The sequence below is a fragment of the Phoenix dactylifera genome, unplaced genomic scaffold (genome assembly GCF_009389715.1).
Source record: "Phoenix dactylifera cultivar Barhee BC4 unplaced genomic scaffold, palm_55x_up_171113_PBpolish2nd_filt_p 000299F, whole genome shotgun sequence".
NCBI lineage: Eukaryota > Viridiplantae > Streptophyta > Magnoliopsida > Arecales > Arecaceae > Phoenix > Phoenix dactylifera.
Genome location: NW_024067776.1, coordinates 107,161 through 127,684, shown reverse-complemented (window position 1 = coordinate 127,684; position 20,524 = coordinate 107,161). Strand labels below are relative to the sequence as shown.

Sequence of the window (20,524 nt, the reverse complement as noted above, 5' to 3'; positions counted from 1 at the left end):
ACGGATATATTAAAAAAGAAAGCAAGACAATATATATAATAGTGAAGAACCAGAAACACCATGAACGTCGAAAGTTAGCATTATTAATTTGTCGTATGCAATTCTTTTGTTGAACCATTCATGAAGAGAGAATGGTTTGCGATTAGTTAAGAAAAGTTGAATAATTTGGTTTTAAATATCAGGAAGTAAGCCTTTTGTCTTTAAATTAATATAATCTTACTTGTGTTGCGTTTGGTTAAACAATAAAAAAATAGAAACAGCAAAAGTTATAACTGCCATAGCTTGTAAGCTATTCTAAAAGAAAAATATGTAAAAATTGAGATGGTAGACCAGCTATAGAATTCCATAATATTGTTTCGATATGGTTGACTGCATAAGATGCCATCCAATCTGTTGATGTGTACAAAGGACAAGAATGCAGTCAACAGAAGCTGATTACTCATATTTACGAGAAACGAAAATTCTTCATTGAAGACCAACAGTTACGATAATCTATCTCTATCATGATAAATTTTCGAAGATTATCCTAGCTAGCTGTCCAAGACTATAGATCTGTTGAATATATTAAGGAAGCGTGTGTGCGACCTAAAACATCATCACAAACATATTATACATATAAGATATACAGAATCCACAAGACTTGTGTGACCTAATCGTTGGTTTATTTTCTTTAAGAATTTGGATTTGAGGAGGCATTCAAATCTTAATGTGAACTACAACTCTACAAGCCCAATACTGTGATATACGAACTTAAAATGCAACGGCTCAGATGATCCCGGGAGAATCTTTAACCGCTGGACCTCTGACCTTCCAGTACTCGTGCTAGTCTTTTCGTTTTGTTTTATTTCTACCAGCTCATGCTGGTGAGAGTTCATGCCCCACGGTTCACTCCTCGAGGTCAAACTACGGTGCAGCTCCGTCGCAGAATCCACTAAAAGTGGATCACCAAACCGAGAGCACTAACTCCACACAATGGACGGCTGAGATTTGATTCACCTAGCGCGGAAGTCACAAAAAATGTATCTGACAATTTTAGGCATTCTGATTCGACGGATGCTATCAATTTCCTATTCTGTTGACGGACCAGATCAACTTTCCTGACTGGAGCGGACCAAACATTTAAAGTTAGATGGGCCGACCCCGGTCAACGGCGCATAGAAATTTCTACGCGGAGCGAAAAAAGAACACCGGCGATGGGGCTGGAGCGCGGAAGGACACGTTTCCAGGAAGCCCATACAGATATTTTTATGCGGACGGTCGTACTGAATTGGTTCATTGAGCAACCCTGAAAGGGCAATTTCGTCATTGAGAATTTTTTAAATTATCTTAAATGTTCGAAAATACTATTTTTGTTAAGAAAACCGGCTTTAGTTTCCGTAAATCTGCCGCAATATCGGGAATTAGTCCCAAATCCTGGATATAAACCCAAAGTGGCTTTTAGCGGAAAAAGTTTAATAAATTAAAATAACTACAATGACCATTGTACCCTCAAGGGGCTGTTCGTTGAACCCCGCCAGCAATTTTATCAAGTCTCTTCCACCAATCTGTGGTACACGGAGGAACACGAATTTTGATGTAAAAATCAAGCCATCCATTTTATCTTCATTAATATTTAATATTTAATATTTAATTTAATATTCATCTATTTAGGCTGGCAAACTGCAGAAATATCTCCTCTCCACTGCTCTTTTTTGTTCTCCTTCTTTCGCTTCTTCTGCTTTGTTTGCTCGTGCTCCCATAGCCCATTGGAGGCCAGATGCTGGAGCTTTATTCCCTCGAATCCTTCCGTCTTCATTGAAATCTATACCCCTCTATCCTTCCTCTCTGATCTGGGTTTTGCTTGGTTCATCCAAAGACCAGTCTTTTAGCCATCACATCCCCCTCTTTCTGCAGCCAGAGTTTTCAAAATCTGATTTTTTAAATGTTTTCTAACTCTGTTTTCTCTCAAATCGAGTAGATTTTGAGGAATGGGATATCAGGGACCGCCGAAGAAGAGAGAGTAGTTTCATCTGAGGTCAGTAACAGCATTTGGTTCTCCCACTTACTTTTCCATCCAGGCGTTTCATTTTGTCCTTCTTTTTGGCGTTTATATGATAAAGTTGAATCTTTTTTTCCTGTCTTTGGTTTTTTTTTTGGGGAGATTTTAAGGGTTCTTCACGCTTTTAGTCATGTTTTTGGTAGAGTTGACGCTGGCTTTTTTTTGTTTGTTTTATCTTTGGAAAAGACTTAAGCATGGGCACTTCCAAAAAGTGATCTTAGCTTGCGTTTTTGTTGCTTATTCCTAATGGGTTTCTTCAATGATTTGATTTTTTTGATCAAAGATGAGGTTTTTGTGTTTCAATGTTTAGTCCTTGGATCTTATCTTTCTTCTCTCTAGTTTAGGATTTATGTTGGCACTGATTTGCTTCCTTTGCTTCGATTAAAAGGAGGGATTTCTATGATCTTTCAAGAGTGATTTTTATGGGTTCTTCAGTTTTGCTCATGGTGATGCTAATGAAGAAGTTAAAAATTTCATTCCTTCTCGGGGTCTCTGTAGTTTCGTGGGTTCAATATTCGAAAAATCCTTATTCTTCAATGACTGTTTCTTCTTTGGGATTATCTACCTACCATATAGTATCTTCAGAAAACTTCATATGTTATATTTTTTGAAATGGAAATCTGGATGCTTAATTACAGTCTGTTTTTAGGATTGTCTATAACCTATCAGTCTTACATGAACCTTCTTTTTTCTTTCCGAAATCTAATATGTGCCCTAACACAATCTAATAGTATTTGATAATATTGTCATTTTAAATATAACTGTTCTTGTTTGTTATGGGTTTCCTTGTTGCATCTTTTATTAGTTTAGATATCTTGTTTTAGTTCATGCCTTAATAGTTTACAAGTCCATGAGACTGAATCGACCTTTTGCTCAATTACCTTGTAGATTTGCTGTTGGTTATAAATATTTTGCAGTGTTTAAGTTAATTGATGCTTGGTTTCATTTTAAGTTTGCTTGATTTCATTTTATTTCCATTGCAGCTTCTATGATTGTTTGAGTTTTCTCTATTTGTGAATTTTGGATTAATGGGTAGAGGCAGAGGAAAGGGGAAGAAATTAACCATAGTAACAAGCCACGAGGATCCAGGGAGTGGTGATGAAGAAGTGCTTCCTGCCTATAAGAGGAGGGGAAGGCCACAAAAGCCTTTAAAAGATGACATCGATGAAGAGGAAACTGAGAAGATTGAAGAAGAAGAAGGAGATGATGTGAAACCTTCTGCCTCGACCAAAGATACAAAAGGCACAGCTGTTGAGAATGGGAAGAAGAGGAGGAGGTATTCACAAGTAAAAGAAAACTATGATTCAGTCCTGGAGGAAAACAGTGCTGGGGTGAGATCCAACAATGAGGAGTCGACTAGGCCTAATGGTTTTCGGCCAAATGGAAGCCGGCGAAAGAGCAAGCCTCGGCGGGCTGCTGAAGCCGGAGTTGAATTCAAGTGAGATTTGCAACAGTAGGTTTTTGGGTTTTCCATCATCCCATCGCCAGATATATCATGCATCTCAGAGTCCCTAGTGGTTTACCTTTTCTTTTCCATGTTCTTTTCTACTTTGCTTTTTATCTCATTTTGTCCATGAATGAACTGAACTGGGAGGGCAGGGTCTAAATATGCTGTTTTATAATTTTCTTTGGCACCATAAAGCTGATATAAGGTACTTGCTTTAGCTCAAATGCAATTTCTCTGTCCTGCAGAATTATAAGCACAAAGTTTTCTTATCTGTGCCTTGTTTTATTTCTTTTACTGTTACTATTTTGTCTTAGCTACCTGCTTTTTATCCAATGAATTGTAGCAACGTGGTTCATCCAAGAGACTCCTCTCTTCTGCAATAGCTTGCGTACCAGTGTTTTGCGGTTCTCTAATGATATATAGTCTTTTTTTCAGTTTTCTAGATATGATGTTCTCGTGATGCTTATCTTTAATTGCAGCTATTTTGCTTGCTTTATAGTACTTTAGAGATGGCTGCTGCTGTATTTTTCTGGTCCTCTTTGTTGTATCAGTTTTTGCACAATGTGGTAACTTTAAAGAACATTCAAGGGCACTGATGCCCTTCTTACTGAGGTTTTGAGGTGATTCTTTTTCATGCTGTCCATTTGAAAACAAACCTCAAGATGCCATTTGGAAAATTCGAAAACATCTGTAGCATATATTAATACCCATTGTTTGAATTGTTTTATGATCAAAATGAATTCTTCGTATCCCCCACAACTCTTGTACCAAAGGGTATTGTTACCATGTATCATATAGATGTGACTGAGACTGCTTCTTCTGTCGAATAGTATTTTACTCTGTTCCTTGCTGTTTCATTTGGATCTGCCATGCTTGCACCTTGTTTGTCTATGTTGCAAGTCATTGAAATTTTAATGCATGCTAATATTTAGCTTCATTCTGCAATCTTTTCTCTAAGCTTCTCTATGGCTTTTGGTATATTTGTTTTAGTTTTCTTTGGCATTTCTAAGAAGCGAGCGATCACCTATTTGCTTATCTTTCTCTATTTATATCTGGTAAATAAGTTTTATTTATTTTAAGTTAACTAGATCATCATGGAGCCAGAGATATAATGTCATATACCCTACTTCTGTTATATCTAGATTCATGTATGTTAGAACCTAGTCACTACTTTCAGCTGTAGTGGCAATAATGTAAATATTTTAATGTGGGCCTAAACTACAACATGTTGCATATCAATGTATGCCATTTGGACCTCTTTGTAGGTACTAAAACATTTATATTTCAAATGTAGGAACCATTGCAAGGATCTCTAGAACAATTACATAGTCTAGAAATGTTTAGTAATAATGTAATACTGCCTTTGGCTGCACTGTGTTAATTATCATCCTTCCCTGTTTGAGAGAAGGCTGGTGTTTTGCAAGATGCCTCACTATGGTGAAAGGAATGCTATTTGTGTTCTCATGCATTGAAATTCAGTGTGGTAATCCATAAAGAAATAGCTTGATTTTACTGCTTACTGAATTTATAAGTAGTAGGTGCCATCTTGTGCATGTTCCTCGGTTTGGGTTTGAAGTGATGGAACTCTTGTAAACATGAAAATGGTCTCTTCTTTCTGATCCCGTTTTTAATATAGCATGGGAATCTGTTCACACAGAAACTGCTATTTTTCTTCAAATCAATTGAAATGCTAGATAATATTATGAAATTTAAATCCTAAGTTCTAGAGTTAAAGGTCTCTGCGATAGTTTTGCTCTATTTATCAGAAAAGAGAAAGTACTGCACTTGAGGGCAAGTGCTTAATGAAGTCTAGCAGTAGTCTACCTCTGATACTTTAGCCCTTTCGTTCAAAATAACATAGCTGATCCGATCTCATTATTGTAGCCTGTAAATTTTGATTGCCCAATATCATATAGAATAATGTTTATCAAAGAGAACCTACTTCTTAGTAAGCTTAGTAAGCTAGTGTTTCAGAAAGTATTTACAACTTGCCTAGAGTTTGCACTCTTATACTGCATGCAACAAATCTTTAGTCAAAAGCACTCACCATGCAACCCTTGATAATTTTTGGAGTGTAAGGACACCCTCTTTGAGTTGGTTGTCATTGTCTTGTAATTACGATAGTATTCTTGGATCTTTTATTAACAGCTCATGGAGTGGCAATTCTTAAGTTAGGAGCATGAATATTGTCTTGGTACCTAAGTACATTTCCATTCTGATTTAATTTGTAACACACATTTTTCCTTTCCCTGTTTGTCACATGTGTAAAATGTGTACATGTCCATACCTCATTTTATGCAACAAAAAGAAATGTGACTTTGTTAGATTTAAGTGCCAGTCTTGATGGCACAATACTTACCATGCAATGCCAGTCTGGCAAGCCACTGGATGCGAAATCTCAACCCTTGATTAAATGAGTTGTATCCTAATTCTCTTGCTTTTTCTCTCTGCCAAATTGCTCATTTCTCTTTGCAGGTCTGGATGACTTGGTTTGTACCTTGTAGTAGTTTGTTTAACCAAGTAACTTAAAGAAACTTAACTTGCTGAAACCAATATGGTGACTGTATTTTAGGTAGAAGAAGGTCATTCTGTTTGAAGTGGAAGAAACTGATTATTATCTGATTAAGTTGAAACATAACCTGCCTTTCTTCTTGAAAGAATAATATGGATTGCTATATCCAGGGCGTATGAGTGTTCATTATTTTGCAAGTTTAAAACTAATGCCTTCCTTTTTCCACATTTCTCTATTTGCATTCTAACCTACCAATCTCTATGGTCATGAAAGCTTCAAGAAGTATTGACTGTACAATCTGTCTGGGGGATTATCTATTATCATTCTCATCTAGACCAAGCAAACCGTCATGAAATCCTAACAATGTCTTGGTCTACCATAAACGCTGCAGGGGAATGCATCTAAGTATGCATGCTATATTGGGATGCCAATAACTTAGATTTCAATATGAATCTTCTTTTGGAGTTTATTTGTGATATAGACCTGTTTTATTGTGTGAAAGCACTATGTTGCAACCTGCACTTGTCAAGATGCTTTCATGTTGCCTTGCCCAACATATATTTTGGTATACCTCTCTTGAGTTTGTTGTTGAGGGATAGATGATTGCTGAATATTTAAGTATCACTAAAACATAATTGAAAAAACATATCTAGATTCAGAAAATCGCTCCTGATGAACTTACGCTTTAACCAAACTTGCATATGAATCATTGCCTGTGTTTTCCTTTTTGTTTCTCTTTGATATAATTTGTTCGATAGTCGACAAAGTGCCTTGCAGTAGTTGGACAGTGGGAACGGAAGGAAGATATTTCAATAATAGAGGGAGGATTACTTGACGTAGTGGTTTTAAGCGATTAGATGCAATGCCCAAAAACCCAATATATGATACAAAGTATAGCAAAGAAATCACAGGAAAGGTTTAGAAATATACCCAAGTTATGATAGAAACCAGAAAGATACTAATCGTTCATCTAATAATCATATATTGAGTTGGACCAAAAAGATAGAATGAAAATGCAGAAATAGCTTAGGTGAAGGAGGAGAACCAGAAGTATAGACCACATTACACACAAGAAGAGTAAGCCATATATCCTTCCTTTAGATGGTGAAATCAAAGAAATAGATTGGGTAAATCTTATGCCCGTTGATGACTTCATTACAGGAACCTCAATAGGGGATAATGCATGCGTATTCTTGTTTACACCACATTCATATTGATGACTGTGACCATATACCGATCAACAAGAGGCCTCAGAAGGTCATCCAGTATAAGATTGAATAGTAGTAAGTCTTTTAAAGGGACATCTTGTGCAGGCTGAAATAAAAGTTTCTGGAAAGGTTGTAACCTTCAATCAGGTACCAACATGCAGATCAAGAACTTGATCAGCAGGCCGAAGTACTCGGCTAGTAGGCTGAAGTTATACTCAGCTGGCAGGCCAAGTTGTACTTGGTCAGCAGACCGAAGTTGTACTTGATTAGTAGGCCGAAGATGTCAGGTAACAGCTAGAAGGATGCCAATTTCAGACCGAGTACCAAAGAATCAGGCTAAAGCATTAGTGGTGCAAACCGAAAAACCATGGGTGCAGGTTGAACCACCAAGAGAGGAGGCCAAACAACCAGGGTTGTAGGTTGAAACATCAAGGGTGCAGACCAAAACATCAGAAGTGCATGTTGAAGCATCAAGGTGCAGATCGAGTACCTGCTGTGCAGACTGAGGGGAACGAGAACTATTAGCCTAGGATGGGGTCTTTAGTAGAAAGAAATCCAAGGGCAGTGGATAGTCAACAGTTACCACTACCCAGAATATAGGAGTAGTGGAAGAAATGTTATTGCCATGCATAACAATAATGGCCCACGTGACGCAAACTAATAAGGACAAGTATCAAAATTGAAAAATAACACCTATCCTAACAGGTAACAAGAGCCACTTGTAAATATCAAGCTGTAATAGCAGGACAACGATTTTTTAGCGAGATCAATGAAATTCTGTCTTTTCATTTTAACTTTTTAGTTAGTTATCCTTAGTTTATCGTAGTTAGTGAAAATTCCTGAAGCTTCAAGGAAACAAAACCAATTATCTTTCTATCCTTTCCGGCGACGGTAGGCAGCATGCCTGCACATCAAGCCAGCCCTCCACTGTTTCTCCCTTTTTCTGAGAAAAAATTCTCGATATAGAATTGATGCTGATAAAAATTTAAACTGTGTGCTATAGTGCAAAGCATTAGAAACATGCAATCCTGGAGGAAAGTATGGTAGAAAAAGTACCCTGAAACATATTTATTGGTATAAATGTGGTACACAGAAGTGTAAGGTCTATGAATTACCATATCGAGTTATTGGACGTGGTAATGACACAAAATTTGAGAAAAATAATGAAAAGATTATGGATTTGATTGGCCTTTATGCCAAAGATGATAGAGCACAGAGGCTACAGAAGGGTTAAGAGTAGATCACTCATCTAATGTAAAGACATATTTTGGTCATTTCTAGATATACCTGATGTAAATATATCTGATCAAAAGTTGAGAGTCTCCACTTATGGCATTTCTAGACTTGAGAAAGTATCTGATACAGTATCATGAGACATATTTTGGTCAATGCTAAGGTAGCATTGTTTACTTGAAGGATACATTAAAAATGTTAATGATGTGTCCAGATTTTAATTTTAGTGAAAATATAGGAGATGACGTGTCGGCCAAACATGAATGTCAAAAGCTAACCAATAATTGTGGTGTTGCTGATTGCAACACAGCTTCAAGAATTGGAGGGTACGAAATTTGCTGGTTTCTGCAAATCAGCCAGTCTACATCGGTGTCTGCTACATTACTTTTCGACTAGTTTATTTTATAACACTATTTTCTGGCCTGTGTGATATAGGTCATGCTGAAGGATATATAGTGCCTCTGAGATTCTTGTTGTTAGGCAAAAACCATATACATGTTGAACATATTATACACCATATTTTCCCCGAACTCAGCCAAGTTGTGAAACTGGCAATCTCACTATGCATAATTATTATCTCATTTTCCGTGGTCATTATTTAGTCAAGACAATGAAAAAAAAAAACAATAGGGTTGAAGGAAACCAAGGAAGAGAAGAGGGAGCAGGCACATTGCAAACACTACCAATCTTTACTGCAAGACTGAGCTTCCATGGTTCTTCTCTTTAAATATCTTCATATTTATTACTCGATTTTAAGCTCCTTGCCTGTATTCATTAAGGAGTGAAAACTCAATTCTAATAATATTGTTCATTACATCTTTGCTTAAGAAACATGGAGCTGTTTTATAGAACCACCATATGATGTTAACAAACAGTCAAATATATGATTCTCAACCTTTTGATTTTGTAGTCCTGTAGCTACTCTGAGTAGAAAACTGAAATATAACCAGAATCTATCAAATCAAGCACGAAAAAAATATTTATTGATGATCTAATAGGCAGTACTTTCTGTCTGAGTTGTTGACAGATTCACTGTCGATGAGCCAAAGTATCAGCTGGATGTTGTTGACCCTGTTCAACCCATAGATATCTGCCACTATATCCCAATGCTGCTTTAGCTTTTTCTGAAGGGATTTTATTAGGTATGCCGACTTATTTCATTAAATGATAAATTGTAACTTCTAGCAAAAAAATGATAAACTGTAACTAGGAGATTAGGTCTTCTTAGTCACCTTGTAGATCTGCGGCCCTGTAGTTAGTGTTTTTTTTCAGGATCATCCAATATTAGACTGCTCCCGGAAGCCGTAATTCTTCTTCCCATAGATTGCAGATCTTTGCGCTCTCCATGGGAGTATTCACTTGGAAGATTTGACATCAACCTAGTGTAGCTCGAATGGAATCAGTTTCATCCAGTAAGGTAGGAACTTAGGGGGTGGTTGGTTGAGTGTGGATATTATTATTAGGCATCCAAAGTATTCTCCTTTGCATTTGTGCCTATGAAAGAGTGGACAGTTGTTGCTTTTCTTGCCATGATTGCTAATTTGCCACTATTTAATCCACCTAGCAGTAGGTGAAATCTGAGAAGGACCAATTGGTGGGTTGAACTAGGTGATCCATCCTAGTTTACTCCAGTTGACTATTATTTGTTAGCCACATTTATAGTGAACCAAACGTTTTCTCGTGGTCTCTGTGACTAACATTTGGAGCTAAACGAGCCTTCAGAATGCATCAACTAGGAGTCGTGGATTTATGTTTAATTATTTGATGGCCACTTGGATTTGAAAATATGTTGTTCATCAGTTTACATCGAAGTGAACGGTTGCCCGACCAAGTCATGTGGTTTTTTCCCATGCCCAAAGCGATCATCTGTTGGATCATTAATGCTGCTCGACGGATACTTTGACCCATCTCTATTATTATGCTGCATATTCCTAAGCTCAGCATATCATTAATTGTCACACTCTCTCAATCCAGATGTTGCTTCTCCCCGAAAAGAACATGCGGACACCAGTACTGGACCGTCTGTTATGCGAGGCCATGGTCGTCGCAGGAGGGCGGTTTAGCCACTTTCGTTGTGACTGAATTGATTTATTTTAGTTTTATTTTATATTGATTGGGCTTGTTTGCATATTATCATTTTAGGATATTTATGAAATTATTTTTTTTTAAAAGTTTTTTTGTTATTTTTTGACTATATATATATATATATATATATATATATATATATATGAGTCTGTACATTGTTTAGGATTATGCTATGATGAATGAAAATTGAGTTTCTTTCTTTCTGTCCTGGTGTAAAGCCAAGAGCAAGAGCTAGGTATGAAGCCTAGCTCTCTTCCTCCCCTTTCTCTCTTTTTTCTCTTCTCTCCTCTCTCTTCTCACTTTCTCCCTCTTTTTCCTACTGTCATGCATTAAAGTCGACAGCAGCAAAGAATAGAGAGAACTGAGAAATTTCCATGTGTTTGGTTGAGCTACAAAGCTGCAGGGAATGATTTGGGTATGGTTTTGTTATGTAGAAATATTTTTGTTTTTCCCATATGATTGGTTCTTGAGAGGTTAGAATTGTAGCCCATCCATCGAGAGAAAAGATTTGATGTTTTAATTTCTCCTATTTCTAGTAAAGATATCCTTCAGACTTCCTATATCTATTTTTTATTTTTTATTTCAAGCAACCAAGGGAGGGTAAAAGGAAGAGAAACCGGAGGCGTCCACCAAGAAAATGCGAGCATCCATTTGCCAATTACGTAAGCAATGAGAAATTTAATTAAATATGATGGCACTTTAACTCATCAGGCATAACCTATTTCAAACCAAGGATAAGTAAGTTTCCCGTCATATTACTAGTTAAATCTAATTATATATCTCATGGAAAATTTTTTTGCGCATAACCAAATCTTATTATTATTATTATTTTTGTTAAGATAGTTATATTATAAAGCCTAAGTACAAATACCGTAAGCATTCGGCATAATCAAATCATGATGGTGCCAAGGTAGCTCCGATATGGACACCCATACTATTTTGCGAGTGTGCTCTAAGATGCCATTCAATCAACCGTACTGATCGATTCACTTGTTGCCCGATCAAGCATGCTCTAAGAAACATCGTACACCTGATCCTCCTCTCATCAACCATGACTTTGTTAAACCTTCGAAAACAGCACTTGCCAGTCCTTCAAATGGCACTTCTATCTGTTCTCTTTGCTACAAATCAGGTGGTGGTCAGGGTCTGGCCGACTGCACCATCTGACTCTGCGTTAAAGAAAAATATTGATGAGTAACACTGGAGCAAAATATACTCTTATTTCTGGGCGGAAGCTCTTAACAGTCGGGTACTCTCCTAAGCGCCACTTATATCCCTCATCTATTTCTTAGGGGAGAGAGGTCGAGAAGGATTTAAAGACTATTTCGGTGTCGGAAGTGCTGGATTCTCGTAAAAGCTGCAATTAAAGCCAAAAAAATTAAAGCTCCATGGACCCAAGTGGGTCAGCCAGGCATGAATTCCATCCTGAGGTTGTCCGTTGGTAGCAAAGCAAGACCATTATTCCAATTGGGTTGGTATGAACCTTGCAGAATTACCTTTAGCTTAGCCAATTGATCCGCAACCGAGCTCTTCGGACCCTAAAACATTAATTTAAGTACCTGATCTAACACCTTAAATCGAAGAAAGAAGATGGCACTGGAGGTGCGATACATACACATGAACATGAGAGGGATTATTGCTTGGCAATGATAAGACCTGACCTTAAAAAGAGAATCCATCGGGTCAAACTGCATCCATAGTAATAATCCAACCCATTGTAGATATGATCAGGTTACCTATTTAATAAAATGATCACATTCAAATTTAGATTTTTGACCCACTTAATAAAAAAATCAGATTCGGATTGATATATCCGACCCATCCCATTGCCACCTTTAATGGGGAACCAATTTGATCCACTTGTTGCCCTGACTTGAATTCCTTGGAATTGGATTGGTGTGAGCTGAAATTACTAGATTTCCAGCCAGTCTTTACCTTGGAAACTGTGTGGTACTTAGAGGGAAGGGACCATTTCAATCAAGTTTTGGGACCAAATGCAGGTCTTCCGCCCGCCGGGGTCCCATTACACGGAGCATGTTTCTCGTGAGAGCTCCATTTCCAACGGACAGCCGTGATGATCCATCAAAGAGGCACTTTCTTCTGATCACGACGTCCGGCTCTCGGTCCATCCGTCCATGTGATATGGTCCACGGGACCACGGCGCTGCGTGATCCGTGCATTAATTGTTCAGGGATGATGGCTGATGGACCCAATGTTTCAGACCCAACTGCGAACATTGAAGCGGCTCGTCATCATTTGGACGGCCTGACTTGGTGATTAGCTACTGTAATCCGTCAAAAGGGCCCCACAGAGATTTGTGCCGTGGAATTGGCGGTCCCAATGATCCCAGCCGAGATGGGGGTGTACTCAGGAGCGTTAGGCTTCTAGCGGGTTTGTGACCCACTGATTCGGCGTTTCTTAGAGACTTAAACGTACCGGAGAGACCGGGGGGCACCATCCCTATCATCATTTTCTTGAGTAATCTTAAAGTGTTAGCATTTCCTTTTGTACTCGATGATTACATCTATTTAATTTATGCAATTTTGGCAATCACATTATGAGCATGAGCATAAGCTGGTTGTGTTGCTAAAACAAGAGCGAGCATGGAGTTGCTTGGATAAATAAAGAGGTGCTAGTTTAGATGTGGCTTGATTTGATGAACTCAAAAGAGTTGGAGGAAAAATTTTGAATCTCATTGGGTCAGGTGCTGTCCGGCCAATTTGTAACCTAATCCTTCGGCATATTTAATAATAATTTTTTTTTTTTACATTTTTTCTTTGTATCTCGATAAAGTATCTTTTATTTAAATCTGGCTTGCAAAAAATTATTTATTTTTCCATTGAATGAGCAGCAGTATAAGTAAGATATCTTTTTAAAATAATCATTGAATTAGTAATATTTATTTTCAAATAGATCTAATTTATGCTAAACCATTACAAATGTCATCTTCGAAGCCATTTCCCGCCTGACTAATGCCGAGAATATATCATAAAAAACGCCGAGCAAAAATATAATTTGCTTGTATTTAAATTTTAAATTCTAAAATTATTTTATTAAAAATGGAATTTAAGAGAAAAGGAAATGGGACCGCGCGCGATGAAGGGGGGCTTCTGCCGAGAAAAGTAAACAAAGGGAAATCTACTGACGACCCGTGACCCACAGCCCCATGGTGCTCTGTATGGAGACCGCGGCGCTTTTTGCCCGTTCATGGACTGACGCCTCACGGCGCCGTGCCTGCTCCAAAATAATGCAAGGAGAGAGATTTCTAGCATTTTAAACCCAAGTGGGACCATTTTTTAACCCACCGATGCACTACTGGTACAGGGCATCTTGGTTGTCCTCCTTGGGTGCTGTTTCCCGATTGGACTGACGGGGCGTTGAAAGCAATGGCGAGAGAGACCTGATGGTAGAAACTTCAGTCTCAGCAAAACGGGATGCTGCATAGAGAAGAGAAGCCAAGCCCCCTTCGCGCGCCGAGTACGTAGTATGGGACACCTGCATCTTTACATATTTGAGCAAGGAATATATAAAGTAGAAATCATCATAAAAAGATTTATATATAAAGCAATAGCAAGAGTCTCTCTCATTGGTGATATTTCTATAAACATTGAGTTAAACAACAAATGTGATTTTTGCTAGAGTTTTAACTTTAAAAAAATTCAAATAAATAAATAAATTATTTTTATTTTTTAAATTTTAGATAGTTTAAAAATTTTAAAATTCTTATCATTTTTTTTCATACGCTTTTTTCCAGAAGAGTCGTACTCTTCTGAAAAGAACGTTAGTTTGGATTTTTGTAGGAATGAGATGCTTCTGAAATATCGCATCTTATCGATCATCAGACAGTTTATAATAGGCTTTGGGTCCAGTATTTTAGATTACTCATTCCGCATTACTATTTCTTTGTTTTTGAGACGAGATAGAATTCTTCTCTCTTTTATTCTTTTCTTTTTTCTAAGCTTTTTTTTTGATTTTTTTTTTTTAATCTAGGCATCTGAAGGATTCGGTCAGATCAAGCTCCTCCAGCAATCATGCTCGTTAGAGAAGGATCGAGCTAAACCGAATTATTGTACCTCGGGGACGGAATCGTCACAGACCTGCACGTAAGGAGCGAATCACGTTCTTAGGGCAATATATATCATATATCTCGATCCAGGCAAGCTCTTTTTATTTTTTTAATTTTATTCTAATATATTATTTTTTTATAATATTTTTATAAAATAAAGATATAGTAGTTTTTAGACAAAAAAATTTCAACATTTTACCCTAAATTTTTTTTATTATTATATGGATAAAAGCTTCATGATGCATATAAAGTTGCCAAGCAAGAGAAGTAATCACAAATCATTTTTTTTTCCTGAATTTTGGCTCTCACTTGTAGCAAACAAGTCATGCTAGAGCTTGAGATTGGCTAGATTAAACCTGAAATATAAATATATAAATAATCAATACAAATCATATCTTATTTTTTTAATTATCATTTTACAAGAATTAAATAAAAATATTTTGTTTATGGGAATAAAATATTAATAGGATAGGCATCTGAAAAAATCTAAATGAAACTTTTGAGAGATTTAAAATTTTTCTAATACCTCTTAAAAGAACTATTTACGAATAACTCTGATTTGGGTCTCTATTAAACGAAATCCAGTTTGAGCTAGCCTTTGCTTGCTCGTATTTGGCTAGTTTATACTGCTATATCCATAATTAAATGGAGTAAAACAAAATTTTCTTTTTTTAGAAAAAAGGGTTAGCCTGGAGGCATTTACGGTGTGGTACGATGATGAATGGATTCAAGAGGAAAAAGAGAACGGAAGGAAGAATATAGATTGGCATGAAAGAAAAGTCAGTTGGTATTAATTTAGAAGAATTTTCTACAGACTCCCCTTTGTAGCGACCAAATTCCATTTTGTCGATCATTTAGGCACTCAGAAGTATATGGAAAAAAGAAGAGTATTCATCACATTTCCCATGTCCTTGAATCCCATCCAATCATGTTTATGTATAGTTGAATTACATGCTTTTTGATTAACTCCTTCAAAAAGAAGTTAGCGTTTTAAAATCATTGGTTGAGTATTCAAATTCAAAATCCAAGCTACTCAATATGACTTACATTACAGAAAAATATCTAAATCAAAATTCATATTTAGATGTATGGTTTAATAGCATGATACTATATTTTACTATGATTTAATAATCAAAGTCTGATGAATTTAAATCTACCCATATTTTAAGATATATAAATCACGATCTATAAAGTAGATTTTTAATTTATATGTTTTGTCGTATATTTTATTGTACTAGTACAATTGTGTTGTGGCTGAAATCTGGCTTGAGGAAGCCAAGAAGACATCGGCCGGGGATGGAGAAAGAGGGCCACCTTCGGTGCTCCGGGGTACCTCCGAGAAGACGCCGGCTGGGACGGAGAAAGAGGGCCACCTCCTACGCTCCAGGGTACCTGCACAAAGCCTTAGCCGGAGATTATGGCAAAGACCCTCCGATGGCTAAGTTAGCCGGACCTTTTTAGGGGTTTCTTAGTGCTTTTGATGGCCTCTTGTCGCTTAAGAATGCTTGTAATAACTTATAACAGCCTGTAAAAGCTTACCGAGGGTCTTTTCCTACCTTCTTTTTATAGGGTGAGGGTGACGGTCGTTACCTGAAATCTCGAGCTGAGCTGTGATTAGCTGGCCAATAGCTGGAGACGGCGTGTGTTGGCAGGTGTGGCAAGGTATGGCCTTTGACAAGTGTGGCAGGGTATGGCCCTTGACAGCAAGCATGGCTGGGGCAGCAAAGCATGATTCTTGATTGGCATGTCATGGCGTGACTAGCAAGCAATGGTTCGTAGAAAGGAGCTGGCCAGGTTGGAATGTTTGGCCACATGTGTGGGTGTGGGCGGGCGCGCAGGTGCAGCTGCGGGCAAGGTCGAGCAGGCTTGGAGGCCGCGGCATGTGCTTGGCGAGGTTGGCTCGGCCTTCGGCAAGCTGAGGTCGGCTTGGCCTCTGGTCGAGGTCGGCTCGACCTTTGGCAGGCTGAGATTGGCCTGGCCCTTGGCAGGACCGAGGTCTGACTTGCTCGGCTCTGAGGTCTGCTCGGCTGGAATTGGGTGGCTCCATACTGAAATAGGACGATCCATTTTGCCTCCTGAACATTGGTTTTTCAAATCATTAAAAAAATATTAACTTCTTTTGTCAAGAGTTAACACAAAGGATGGAGTCCAATTCACATACGCATACTTACATACAAATATATATGTACATATATATAGAGAGAGGATAGAATATATCCTCTCGATTGCAACATCAATTACAAAGCATCCAAATCGAACTTTCAGATCTTGATTTGTATTATTACAATTATCTGGAGACAAAGAATCATATATTTTAGTAGTTTCTAACCTATGCATCATATTGATACAAAAATAATACTAGTCTGCTAAAATACATGACAAAGCATTTAACTTGACGATCCATATTATTAATTTATTTACAAGTATCATACTAAATATAATAAATTTTAATGCTTAGATATTGTACTAAAACAAGGTCTAATAATATCTTAACAGTTTAAATTTGTACCACTTGTACATAGGTAAAAGATCACCGCTAAAATTTACAATTTTTGATTTCTATAGATTTTTAGTAGTATAGATCTTGATCAACTGTTTTTGATTTGAATGCTCCATTATTGATTTTGAAATTAAAAAAAATGGATACTCTTCTTTAAATAGAAGGATAGGCAATCTATTTTTTTATATATAGGAGATGGACTATATTCCTCTTATAAAGAATAAGTATGTACTTTTCTCCATTTTAAAATTAATAATAGAGCACGTAAATTAAAGATCCATATTATTAAAAATGCTTAAAAATAAAAAAAAAAATTACACATGTTGGTGGTCTCCAAACTATATGTTATATGGATACAAAAATGAACAGTTCTTATTGTGCTAATATGCTAAAATACATGATAAAATATTTAAATCAAATCTACCTTAATTATGATGATATTCATATCATCAAGCATGTGTGAAACAAAAATTAATTGATTTCAATGCTCAGATCATGCGAAACATGACCTTGTATCATTTTAACCATTTATTTTTACATCTACTTGATACATAGGTTAGAAAATACATATTTTTTGGTCTCCATGCATTTTCAATGATATATATTATAATTAACATTGTGAATATTCGATTTGGACATCTTATTATTGTTTTTAGAATTGAGAGCAGCTACCCTCTCCTCTTGAGAGAAGTATAGTCTATCTATATAGAGAGACTTGTGTGCACTATATTCGATGTTAAAAAAGAAAAAAAATCCTTGTTAAACCTAGGCATTTAGTAATGATTTACATTTGTCATGACTTTTCCTACTTCAAGCTTGTTTCTTTTTGAGTTTGGTGTAATGAAAAGGATGAGACATAGAGTTCACATGTTGTTTTCGTTTGTTTGGCTTGCTTTGGAGTGAGAAACTTTGCTACACCTCATGATATAGTGACTGTTGCCTTCATTCTTTTCTATATGGATGGGCATCTCTTTGGACTGGACTTGACCTATAAAGCTATAATATAATTGATACCTAGATCATATTAGGTGTCAAATTTTCATCCTATTCTTATATTCAATTGGCTACTTCTAGGTGTATTGTATCTTGCTCGGTTAGATAAGATTGGTTCGAATTAAGTGTTGTGGTTATACGTTATCTAAAATTTAAGCAACTTAGCTTGCTCCCAAATCCAGCTCTACTACCGATCTATGCAAGATTTTGGCATATATCCTATGTATGCTAACGCAATGGCAAAGACAAGCACATACAATTTTCGTCCACGGTAGACTAACTGACGATTTCCATTTTCTTGCATCAATTCTCAGCCAGTGGAGAGTTATTTGATTTGTGGCGACCTGAGGCTGCAAGTTTAAGCTCTTCAAATGTTGATAAGCTTCATCATGGTTTATTGGTCAACTTGCAAGCTGCCAACGAAAAGCAAAGGGAGAGTGATACCCAACATCCATTAGTTAAAACATTAGTTCCAGAAAAAAAAAAAATATTTAGACTAGTTTCATAGGTCAATTTATGAACGGGTCTTTGCTTTTGAAACAAAAAAAACTGAGCTCAAAATAATCTGTAGCTGTTGTCTCTTTTGTTTTGTTACTTCAAACTAATTTGGAAACATGACCAAGGCGAGCATCTCCCCTTGAACATGCAAAAGAACGGACAAGTTGTAGGAAATAATTTTGCAACCATCGGTTCTACGTACTACGATTGCCTATAACGAGTCGTTGAGGGCCAAGAAAGAACAAAGAGCTTCTATTCCAACTAATTATTTGACTTCAAACCCCAAGTTGCTTATAATTAATTAGGATATATTCTAGCTACCATCTTCCTAACCTTGATTATCCAAAACTCTAATCATTGAATTAAAAATGAGCAAACTGTTTTGCTTCATGGTGGCCCATATTACAAGCGATGGAACCACCTCTAATTTTTCTCATATAATCTCGTGCTTTCTTCTGCTCCAAAAAAAAGCAATTGTTCAGGGACCACAATATCTTTTGAAGCAACAATACAGAAGCACCCAGAGATCTTATCTTAGGATGCACTTTAAGAGTCATTTGGGACCATTACCTAACCATTCAGATACAATAAAAGCTGAGTTTATTGTCAATGATTTAAAATTTTGCTTGGCATTATGATCGCTTTTATATTTCTCTACAAACTAGTGAAATACCACAAGGAGACCGATGCTAATTAAGATAGCATCTGCATAGAATTTTTGTTATTTCATCTTACATATCTATCGGTTAGTTCATTTTTCTTCTTGGATTTTTGTAAACTATAGCTACATCAGATGGGCCCTAATTAAATAATCACAACTAATGCCAATAAAGATTACGTTTTACTAAACTTAAGCTGACATGACAACATCAATTAAACCAATAACCTGGCACTACTATCTTGAAGATGCCTGATTGAATTTTTTTTTTTTTTTTTTTTGTGTAGAAGTGCTGTTTAAAAAGTCATTTTATCCTTAATTGAGGGGCTTGTGTTATCCACGAAAACCTTGTCATATGCTGTAAAGCTTTCTACTTTCTTTAAGCTTTTCTTAGTTAAATATATCCTACGAATAACGTAGTACCTAACTTAGATTTGTTAATATGATCATGTGTCATTTTCCCACCCAAGCAACTTAAGTTGTCAGGGAACTACAACTGTACTTCGGAAGATAAATGGTACAGCTAGCGAGTTGTTATCTCGTTGCAGATGAACGTTGGAGGTCAGAAAGTTTTGACCCATAGCTTACTATTTAAAAGCATAACAAAGAAATAACAGTAAAAGGACCTCTCTGTTGCCTCAGGTTTTCGAAGCTAACAGACCCTAAAATGAAAAACTATATTAAAATTTTGAAGGTCGCTTACACTCATTCCAAATTTAGAATGTAAAGGGGAGCCACATCCTGAGTAAATAAATGTACTCAGCCGAAAGTAGCTCAAAACTTTTCTCCATGGATCACATACTAAATAGCCATTTCCTCATGCTCCTTAGCTAACTTGGCGCCTGTACTTGGCACTGACCTAGTTGTTTTCTTTCATTCTTTTTTATTAGCCCTTTTGTCAGTCTATCTTTATGATTGCATTACTTCATCAGTAACAAAAAATCAACCCCCTGAAGTCTTAGAGTACTTAACCTTGCACCAAGTCCTAACTACTTCCATATTTAATAAACCTCCGCCTAACACCCCTTTGCCTAGCCCAATGAGGAATCAAACCCTTCCCTTCCAAAAACTATAGCCTTCAACCCTTGACAGCCGCTTTTGAGATTGAGATGCGATGTACTCAAACTGTATACTTTGGGAATAAGAATACTAGAGTAGATGATAGAATAGAAAAAGTTAATGCCTAGCAGAATCATTATACCACAACTTGTTTCTTTTCTTTTTAAATTACAATCCCGAAGCAATTTCTAATTGGTGTTCTTCTTATCTATATGTTAAAAAAAAAA

At 36.7% G+C, this 20,524-nt stretch overlaps 1 protein-coding gene across 1 annotated transcript; it reads left to right on the top strand.

The window, feature by feature from the left end:
* The first annotated feature begins 1,657 nt into the window (after positions 1-1,657).
* LOC103711401 (myoneurin) lies at positions 1,658-3,844 on the top strand. The gene is made up of 2 exons (XM_008797532.4): positions 1,658-2,014; positions 3,022-3,844. The coding sequence occupies exon 2, from the start codon at positions 3,067-3,069 to the stop codon at positions 3,478-3,480; it is 414 nt and encodes a 137-aa protein (XP_008795754.1). The 5' UTR covers positions 1,658-2,014; positions 3,022-3,066; the 3' UTR covers positions 3,481-3,844.
* The last annotated feature ends 16,680 nt before the right edge of the window (positions 3,845-20,524 follow it).